This window comes from Suricata suricatta, chromosome 10, assembly GCF_006229205.1.
Source record: "Suricata suricatta isolate VVHF042 chromosome 10, meerkat_22Aug2017_6uvM2_HiC, whole genome shotgun sequence".
NCBI classification, from domain to species: Eukaryota; Metazoa; Chordata; class Mammalia; order Carnivora; family Herpestidae; genus Suricata; species Suricata suricatta.
In genome coordinates, this window is record NC_043709.1 from 26,555,304 (window position 1) to 26,565,892 (window position 10,589).

At 34.1% G+C, this 10,589-nt stretch overlaps 1 protein-coding gene across 1 annotated transcript in view; it reads left to right on the forward strand.

The window, feature by feature from the left end:
• The window catches only part of EEA1 (early endosome antigen 1), a 143,824-nt gene extending 134,951 nt beyond the window's left edge, over window positions 1-8,873 (forward strand). Inside the window, exons 28-34 of the mRNA XM_029955444.1 lie at window positions 495-626; window positions 1,819-2,004; window positions 2,958-3,196; window positions 3,469-3,589; window positions 4,427-4,525; window positions 5,248-5,328; window positions 7,884-8,873. Coding sequence (XP_029811304.1) covers window positions 495-626; window positions 1,819-2,004; window positions 2,958-3,196; window positions 3,469-3,589; window positions 4,427-4,525; window positions 5,248-5,328; window positions 7,884-8,003 — 978 coding nt within the window. The 3' untranslated portion in view covers window positions 8,004-8,873. The remainder of the gene's footprint in view (window positions 1-494; window positions 627-1,818; window positions 2,005-2,957; window positions 3,197-3,468; window positions 3,590-4,426; window positions 4,526-5,247; window positions 5,329-7,883) is intronic.
• Window positions 8,874-10,589: the final 1,716 nt, after the last annotated feature.

The window sequence follows — 10,589 nt, forward strand, 5'->3', positions numbered from 1 at the left end:
CAAGGACTTTAGATCAGTCAGAAATGTTGTAATTTTGACTATATACCTCTAATAGATTATTTCACTTCTCTAAGCCTTTATTCCTTATTAAATGAGGATTAAAAAGAGCTATTTAGTATAGGTATAGATATTAAATTAGGTAATATGTAACACTACTAGGTGGTGCCTTAAATAAAGACATTGACAGTAATAATAGTAGTAGTGGCATTAATAAGAGTAAGAATGATAGTTTGGCTAAATTTTATAGTGTTCTAACTTTGTTTAGACACTGTTCATTTCACAGTATTAACAGTAACTAATGCTTATAAAGATCTTATTAATTGTTCACATTATATAATTAAGGACACCGAGGCAAGTGAAGGTAAGTAGTTTGGTCACGTTAACTTAGGGAGAAAGGGGCAGAGACCATGTCATTAGTAGTAGCAGTTCTTTTCATGATGTTAATTTTCAGTTAAGTATTTACTTAAAATTATTTTTTGATTATCTTTCTACAGTCACTGAAAGAAAAAGAACTAGTAAATGAAAAATCTAAATTGGCAGAGATAGAGGATATTAAGTGTAGACAGGAAAAAGAAATTGCTAAATTGAGTGAAGACCTCAAGTCCCACAAGCAAGAAAGCATAAAGGTATGTTAAGATAATCATTGTTCTTCCTTCTGTATTATTGTCATTGAAATAAAAAATTGATATGGGGCAACTGGGTGGCTCAGTTGGTGAAGGGTTCAACTTTGGCAATGTGACGGTTCATGGGTTCGAGCCCCGCATCGGGCTCTGTGCTGACAGCTCTGAGCCTGGAGCCTGCTTTGGATTCTATGTCTCCCTCCCTCTCTGACCCTCCCCTGCTCACACTGTCTCTCTCTCTCTCTCTCTCTCTCTCTCTCTCTCTCTCTCTCAAAAATAAATAAAACATTTAAAATAAATAAATAAATAAATAATGTATATATATTTTATTGAGAACCTACTATGTGCCAGAGACAGTTTTGTTGTTTTGACAAACACTCTTGCTCTCATCCTGTGTTGTGTAATATCTATAGACATATGTTGACATTATGTTACTTTTGTTTTCAAATTACTGAATAAAGCAAAGTAGGTCCAAAAATTTAGATTTGTTGAGATGATAATCAACAGAGCTGTTGACTTAGAAAATTATGCTTATGCTCAGAATTAAGATTTTGAGGGCATTTTGTTGTTTCAGTTCTTTTTTCTCCTAAAATCTTTCAATAATCTCTTTGGAACATTTTTCCTTTCATATGCCTAACTGGGGTGCCAGTTGAAGAAACTAATTGTCTGTCATTTGCTTTAGTAAAATAACTTTGTAAAAAAGTTATTCATTTTCTCAAAGGTTAGATTCTCTCATGAGTGCTCTCAATAACACCTTTTATGTCTGTCAGTAGACTTCCCATTTTGCTTTCTAATTAATTATCTCTTTATGTCATTATATTCTTACACACTGTGACTTCTTCAAGCAGGTAATGTATAATTTATCTCTGTCCTTAAAACCTAACACAGTGTGTGATACCTCAGGTGACCAATAAATGCTTGCTAAGTGAGGAAAGGGAAAATAAGGGGTAGAAGTTTTTCCCATAATTTAATCAAAACGTGCATGTAAGGTGTCACTTGAATATAAATAACTGTTGAGCAGGAAGTAAATAATCTTGATCTTTGTAACCAGTTGTTTGAAATACTGAACTATAAGAATCTCATAAGAGAAGAGGCTAAAATTCGCTTATATTGTTATGATAAGTTAAATAAATTTCAGCTACATTTTGAAATATTTATCATAAAGGATGATTTCGTTTGGGCCTTACTTTTTCAATAGGAAGTAACAAATCTCAAGGATGCCAAACAGCTTTTGATTCAGCAGAAACTAGAGCTTCAAGGGAAAGCAGATTCCCTGAAGACAGCCCTTGAACAGGAGAAGAGGAACCAGCAGATGCTAAAGGAGCAGGTGAAAAAGGAAGAAGAAGAGCTGAAGAGAGAGTTTGCTGAGAAGGAAGCTAGACTGGTCAGTAAGTTAACAGTGGAGAGTGTGTTTTGTAATAGATTTTGTAAGTCAATCCAGTAAGAGGATTTTTCTAGTTACAAGTTAGGATTTAAATGCTCTTAACCTAGCATTTTACTTTTTGATTAAGAAAGGAGGTCTGATTTGTTTAAATAGCTGATATGTGACTGGAAATATTTTAGTCTTTAATTATATTTTGGTTTATAGAAGTGAAAATTCAATGAGATATAATTCATAAAAAATAAACGCTCTTTCAGTGCCAGAAAAACAATTCCACAACTATGTAGATTGAGGTAAACGGCGTGAATGCTAATCATGTTAAACTCATTTGTTTGGTCAAAGTGAGCGTTGATAAGGGAGAACGGAAACTTCAGTGTGGAATTTTGATGACCAAAGTCTACTTTTCCTTCCCTAAATTGTGCATGCCAGAATGGGAAGCATCTGGCTTTCCTCTGTTGAATTAAGTCCAAATATCCCCACATAACTTGAGGGCTGAATGTTGTAGTTTAGTTGAAGATTTGCAATTTCACGTTCACACAGTGACTTGAAGGGTTTGTAATTGTTGTTTTGGCAGGTTGATAGAGGAAAATGTACATGTGGATTTTGAGACTAAAAATGCCAGCTTTGTGTCGAGGGCAGCTTGCTGTCCCTAACTGTGTGTTCTTCCCCTGCTCTAGTGGAGAAAAGGAAAAACTGCAAATTGCTTTGTGTTATTTACTCTTCTAAGAGGCTTGCTGACCATCATTTCAGCATTATGGCCTCCAAGCCAGCTCAAATGACACAGCTATTGGCGGAATCAATTATATTATTATGAGATGAGTACATTCTTCTGCCTGGTTTCCTGAAGAAATAGTAGTATTTACGTTGCCAGTATTTTAAATTCAATAGCTTCCTTACCTTTATTTTGCATTACTTTTGGAATAGGTTTTTTTCCTCACTGTTCTTCCTTTTCTCAGCATTCCGAAATAAAAGAAAAAGAAGTGGGAATGAAGAAGCATGAAGAAAATGAAGCTAAACTTACCATGCAGATTACAGCGTTAAATGAAAACTTGGGCACTGTCAAGAAGGAGTGGCAGTCCAGCCAACGTCGCGTCAGCGAGCTCGAGAAACAGACGGATGACCTGCGGGGTGAAATTGCAGTACTAGAAGCCACAGTTCAGAATAATCAGGATGAAAGGAGAGCACTCCTAGAAAGGTGATTGATGGCTGGTAAAACTAGTTTATTTCCATTCTGAGTGACAAGGAGATTGTCTTTTTCCATATTTTTTAAAATAGAAGAGTCTTGAGAAAAGTACACTGGCCCTACAGGTACTTATGTAGCCATTTAAAAACTAACCCTTAAAACAATCGGGTAGTCGAAATTAATATATTATCTTTAAGGTTATGAAGTAGTTCATTATCTCTGTTCGAGAAGGATCTTTGATAATTTTTAAAAAAAATTAATGATCGCTTTGCAATCTGTTCTAGATGTCTTAAAGGAGAAGGTGACATAGAAAAACTTCAAACCAAAGTGCTGGAACTGCAGAGGAAGCTGGATAACACAACCGCAGCGGTGCAGGAGCTGGGCAGGGAGAATCAGTCCCTCCAAGTATGGCATCTGGGGGCGTGAGGCTGTTTCTCAATCTAGAATTAACTCTGAGTGGAAAGCATATTTTCAGTCTTTTTTCTTTAAATATTTTTTAGGTAGAGAGCATGAGCAAGGGGGGGCAGGGCGGGCTCAGACAGGGGAGACAGAATCTCAAGCAGGCTCCACACCATCAGTACAGAGCCTGACATGGGGCTCGATGTCACAGATGGCAAGATCATGACCTGAGCCAAAACCAAGTATTGGACACTTAACCGACTGAGCCACCCAGGGCCCCAGCATAGTTTCAATTAAAAAAAAAAAATCTACTATAGTTAGTAAATAACTTTTGAATGATTACTGTCTGTATAGCAGTATTGTAGGCGTTATGGATAGTTGAATAAAAGCAATAAAGAATCTGTCTGAGAGACCCAAAGATCAGTTCGAAGAGTTAGAAAGCCTGTCATTATTCATGAATTGTTAGTTCTGGAAAAATTCAGGAACATCAAGGAATAGAGTTACTATGTGTTAAAGAAAGTAACTGAATATGTGCTCAGGGTATTAGGAAGGATTGATCACTAGGGTTAAGGGATGGGAAATCACCAAAGATTAGAAATTACCAGTGCCTTTGAGGATTACAATTTGACTTACTTTATTTATTTTTGTCATTCAGACTTAAGAGTGTAGCAACTTTTGACAATGGGAGCCAACCAAAGTATTTCTGATTTTTAAAATTTTATCCCATGGTGCCTATAAGTTAAAATTTTGTGAAACTTGGGCACAAAATTAGAAATTACCCATCATTCTTTAAAATGTTGAATATTATAATATATGGACACCTCTTTTCTTTATTCCTACTAGATCAAACACACACAAGCGTTGAATAGGAAATGGGCTGAAGACAATGAAGTACAAAACTGTATGGCCTGTGGGAAAGGCTTCTCAGTAACAGTGAGACGGGTAAACGATTTTGTTCATAGTGCTATGCTTCTGCATTTATTTATTAGTATCAACTCTTGTTTTAACCATCAAAATCTTGTATTTGACAAATTAAAAAAATTTTCTACTAATTGGTTAACTTTAAAGCTACATAGAATAATTAAATTTATGCAGTCTAGTTTCTGGTCAGCATATGTATTTGAATTTTAGTTTTAAATATAGTAGTTGCCTTCCTACTGAGTTACCCTCTGGAATAATCATTTTCTGAACCAGTGGACCATATGTTTAGTCATCATATGTTTAGCTCCTATGTTTTAGTCATCACTGGGTTATTTTAAAGAAAAAGCAGAGATTAGAAAATATTTATTCTGAATAATACCATCTGACACTTCAAGTTTATATTTATTCCTATTGAAGAAATTATGCCTGAAAGAATTGGCAAATAGAAATGGTTTTCAGCTGGTAGAGGCACTTTGTCATCACTTTTTAAGTGCCTCTTAAGGTTCTTTTGAGAACTCATGATGAATTTCAGATCAGGTGTTTGGCATAGTGTCTGAGGAATATAAGGCATTCAAATTAAGAGAGTAAATTGACATTAAAATATATTAATATTTAATATTTTAATACACTAATTTCTTGGAAGCGAATATACCTTCACCGTGCAGTTTGCAGTATTCTTGTATCTCATCATGCTTTTGGTGTCATTTTTATGCTTGAAACTATTTAATTTTTGTCATTTACAGCACCACTGCAGACAATGTGGAAATATCTTCTGTGCTGAGTGTTCAGCCAAAAATGCCTTAACTCCTTCTTCTAAGAAGCCTGTTCGTGTCTGTGACGCATGTTTCAATGACTTGCAAGGATAATGGGTTATCACAACTTCAGAATAGTATTACACTAACATTAGATTTTTAAGAAATGCACTTAATAGAGGTCTTGGACTATTTGATTTGGACAGTGGTTGCAATATTAGACCAAATTAGACTTCATATATTTTGGAATGTTATCAATATCAAGTAAAACTCTTCTATTTTTGTGAGACTTGGGCTCATCTTCATTACTTTTTTCCATTTAACCCCTGGAACAGCTTTCATGCCAAGTTTAGAATTAGCCAATGAAATGTAAATAAAACTTTGGACAGAAAATAGCAATGTATTTTTTTAAATATAATTTCATTGTTCACAGATGACATGAATATATGCTTCCATAGCTTACTTCTTTCTCCCAAATTTAGATTTCAAAAATGTACATGGGTGATATTATCACATCATATATGTTGCACAATAAATAGCACATTATATTATTATATTAAATATTCTCTTTGTGAAGTCATGCACAGAACTATAAAACTTTCTTTTTTTCTTATATATAGGTCCATAGCTCAGTTGCATTGTTAAGTTGCAAATTTACTAAAGTGTTCTAAATACAGTTTATTTGAAATATGTACTAACCATGAATTTGAACATGGCTTTTGTTTTAACAATATTGATTAAATTCTATTGGGTAGATTTTATGAAAACCTCTGTAAAATCAGTTTGCTTACTTTAATGATTATCCTGGGGTTGTATTTTAAAGATTAGGGTTAATTTTTCTTTCTCTTTTTCTATCTCATTTTTAAACTCTCACGTATTGTTAATTAAGAATTCTATAAAACTACCCACCTCACCCCCCAGTTGGAGGATGGATAATAGAACTTGTATAATGGTTCCATTGTTGGTTTCTCGTAAGGAGGAAGGTTTTGGAGGTCAGCCTTTATATTATACCCTCATATTGTCTCTCCAGCATTTTTGAGAATCTGAGTTCGCTTTTTTAATGGGTCTATTTCTCCCTTTATTTGGTTTAAGCTTTCCGACCATAGCTCAGCTTCACTGTAATATTTTATAATTTTGCATCTTAAAGCCAGTAACTGATAGCGCCCTAGTCTTATTTGTGAAAACGAATACACATGGTAAGGAGATGTTAAATATTCTACTTTGCATCTTCTTCTTACCTAATAAGGAAACATTTTTGAAAGTTGTGAATTTGACTTGAATTTAAAATACTTAGGAGTTTGGGGTTCCATATTAACTGGTAAGTCTTTTTACTTTGCAAAAAAACTGCTATGAAATTGCTTTGAAGCCACAGCTGGAAAATAGAACATCACCAAAAACAAATATATATTTCGGAATCCCAAAGTTATAATCAGAACTGAAACAGAATGACTAATTAAGGATAATTAAAAATTAGCTTATTTGTATCCTGAACAATGGAATTGAACTTTAATTTATCATAGCCTTATTAATGGCAAATTAGGAAACATCTGTAGAGAGGTCATTAATACTGGTTTATTCTTTCTAGAGAAAAAAATATAAAGTTATCCATTTGTCCAGTGTAACCATCTGGTAGAATAAGGAAGAATGGGAGTTAATATTTTATTTGCAATAGTTTATAATATGCACTTGCTTTCAGATATCATGCTGAAATAAAGTTATCATGTTTCTGCTTTACCTGTAACACATATAAATAGATTGTCATATTCAATGAATTATTTTTAAAAACTCTGTTAAGTAAATTCTGCTGTCAGTAGCTATTAAGGACCCACATTGTGTCCCTAGACTTGGATAGACATACATCCTTGAGCATACATAAAGAAGAAATACAGTGACTCTATTAAAAATAATGGCTGGATGATATAAACTGAGCTGAAATTATTTATGCATTTTCATATACTTATAAACCCTTTCAAATAGTCTCAGTTCTACACTTTTACATATAAGGAACTTAATATGCAACTCAGAAACTTTCTACGTTGGAAAAATAGATATTCCCAGCGCCTTCTTTTTTTAAAATAGTAAAATTTCAGGAGAATTCTAGGTTAGAATATTTGTTCACTTCATCTAATTGGGTGCACTGAAGGCCTTTTTCCCATCTTGTCCACCCAGCGACATATTCACAAAAGAATTCTCGGGAGGACAACAAATAAAATTGTATGTGTTAGACTAATCACTGGTTTTCATCTAGCTAAATCTCATTTCATAGATCCTGAATAATTTACCATAGGCTACTCATGCTATCGGAAATGAAAAGAAATCTTTTTTTTTTTTTTTTTTTGCTTATTAACTCTCACTAATTAAATATGTTTTGGAAACAAATAGGTTTTCTTTTTCTTTTAATTAAAAAGTCCTCTTCTGAGCTCTTCCTGGCTCTACATTTTAGATGTTTGCTGGTACTATTTGTCAGTGAGTTAGGGCTCGCACGTCCCAACTCTTGGCTCTAATGCAAAGCCCGTTGGCATCACATGTTAGTGAAGTGCAAACCCCAGCATAGAAATGTGAATTAAAGTCATGTTTTGCTGGGTTAGAGTACAATAAACTATACCTACAGTTTTTTACTTTAATAGGAAGAAGACAAAGCTGCTGGTACAGGATTAGTTTATTTGAAGAAAAACAAAGGAAACATGAAGACCTCAATGCAGTGTACAAATAACATTTTGTTCAACTACCTCTTAATGTGGAATTAGCTAGTTTGATAGTCTCCTCACAGTAATGTTAAATAGTAACTGCCAAATTTGTTAGTTTCCCATCTCTCTTAGAAAGGCTTTAAGATTATTTTATAGTTTTGAGAACTTTGAAGCCACTTTTTTTTAACTTTGCATTTGCATAAAAATGTTTAGCTTCTAAGTGGAGAGCAAATTATGATCATATATTTTGATATTCATGACCTATTTGACTATAGCAATTTTTTTTAATGCACTTTGGCTATAAAACCATGGATGATTTGATCCATAAGATTTAAATGTGCCATCAATTTAGTATTCCTAGACATGAGTTTGATGAGCGGTGTTCTGTAATTATAATGTGCCACACATTATCGTGTCTTAATTGCCCTTTGCCTGAATTTTAATGATCAATTTGTTATTGTTGCAGATGTGAATATTGTGCATAAACTTACTAAATTTATGTAAAATTGTATAAAATAGAATTGGAGATAGCTAAGTTCTTTCTGTGTAGAAGTAATGAATTTATTGTAACATGATGCCGTTATGTATATGACATTCTGTACTTCCTTGAACTGGATCTCATATTCATAGTTTCTATAGAAACTTTTGCATGAATATTTTCTCATTTAGGTTTTGGATTCATTGTTTGTATTGTGTTTACTACTTGTGATCATGTAGTTGTGCCTTATTTTGTGAGAGAGTTTAGCTCAGTAAATACTGTAAGTTCTAAACTCAGTGAGTGGAAGGTTATTGATGATAAATGTGACTGGTGAATTACACAGCAGCATTCAAATCTGTATAAAGAAAAATGGAAGGATCCTTATTGAATTGTTGATTTTGTTTTTTTTAATTTGTTAAAGACGATATTAAAAACCATTTCTTTCTAGTAGATGTATTTGGTGACTGTGAATTATTTTGTCGATCTAAAAAAAATAGTACATGGGGTGCCTGGGTGGCTCAGTTGGTTGAGCATCCGACTCTTGATTTTAGCTCAGGTCTTGATCCCAGCATTGTGGGATCGAGCCCCACACCAGGCTCCTCACCCAGTGTGAAGCCTGCTTGAGAGCCTCTTTCTCCCTCCACCCCTCTCCCCTGCTCATGCCTGTGCACTCGCTGTCTCTCTGTCTCCGTCTCTCTGTCTCTGTCTCTCAAAGAGAAATAAATTAGGAAAAGAGAATACAAAGTATTAACTATTTTGTACTTATTTACAGATTGTTAGAACTTTGCACATGGATGTAGACGGTGGGTATGCTTTGATATTCAGCTTAAATAATTGCAAGAGAAATTACCACAGCCATTTTGCTTAAGACATTCCATTTTCATTCCATTCATTATTGTGAAGAATTAACAAAACTACAAAGAAATACTAAAACATATTAGAGTAATATCTTCTTTCATTGTTCATTTAAGTTTAGTACCCAGGTGAGATTTAAAGACACTTTTCTGAAGGCTCAGTATACCATCATTTATTACCGTGTTTTTCCTGGGACCAAAATTCCAGAAGTGGCTTTTTTTTTTTTACTCTAATGTGCTTCCCTTTGAAGAGTTTAATGTGTATATCCTCAAGAACTTACAAGATTGTACATTAGATATGTTCTTTTGTGAGCTTTATAGAATTTCAGTTTAAATATATAGCATATTCTTTTTTAAATTTTATTTTATTGTGATAAGAACACTTAACATGAGACCTACCCTCTTTGACAGCTTTTATTTTTTTTATTTTTATTAAAAAAAAATTTTTTTTAAATAGTTTATTGTCAAATTGGTTTACATTGACAGCTTTTAAGTGTATAGTAGAGCAGACCTCTGGAGCTTCCTCATCTCACTGCACTGACACTTGCCCCTCCCTTGGCAAGGATTATTCTACTCTGATTCTGTGAGTCCGACTACTTTACATACTCCATGTCAGCACAATCACGCATTTGTCTCTCTGTGACTGGCTTCTTTTAGCATAATGTCCAGGGTTCATCTCTGTTGTTGCAAACTGCAGAATTTCCTTCTTTTTAAAAGCTGAATAGTATTCCATTGTATCTATTTGCTATGTTTTCTTTATCTGTTCATTTGTTGATGGACATTAAGGGTTTTCCCACTCTTTGGCTACCGTGAATAGTGCTCTGATGAACTGGGAATACTAATAGTTCTTTGCATCTAGTGTATTCTTAAGCTGTTTTACATCTTGCTGTTAATTTATTCAGTCTTTCCCTGTAATGAGATTTAAGGGTAAATGAGTTCTTTATAGAAAGGATTTTAAAAGGAATCTTGAGAGATTACTTAGTCCCTGTTGCCTTCCTCTTGGGTTGGTTTATATTTAAAAGTTCTTAGATGGTTGTTGATCTTTTTTTTTCTAAAAAATATGTATATTATTTTTTGGTTAGATATTTATTTTGTTTTAATGTTTTATTTATTTTTGAGAGAAGAGAGAGCGTGAGCAGGGGAGGGTCAGAGAGAGGGAGACACAGAATATGAAGACAGGCTCTAGGCTCTGAGCTAGCTGTCAGCACAAGCCTCAGGGCTTGAACCCATGAACCACGAAATCATGACCTGAGCCGAAGCCGCTCAACTGACTGAGCAACCCAGGCACTCCTGGTCAGATATTTCTTCCTAAAT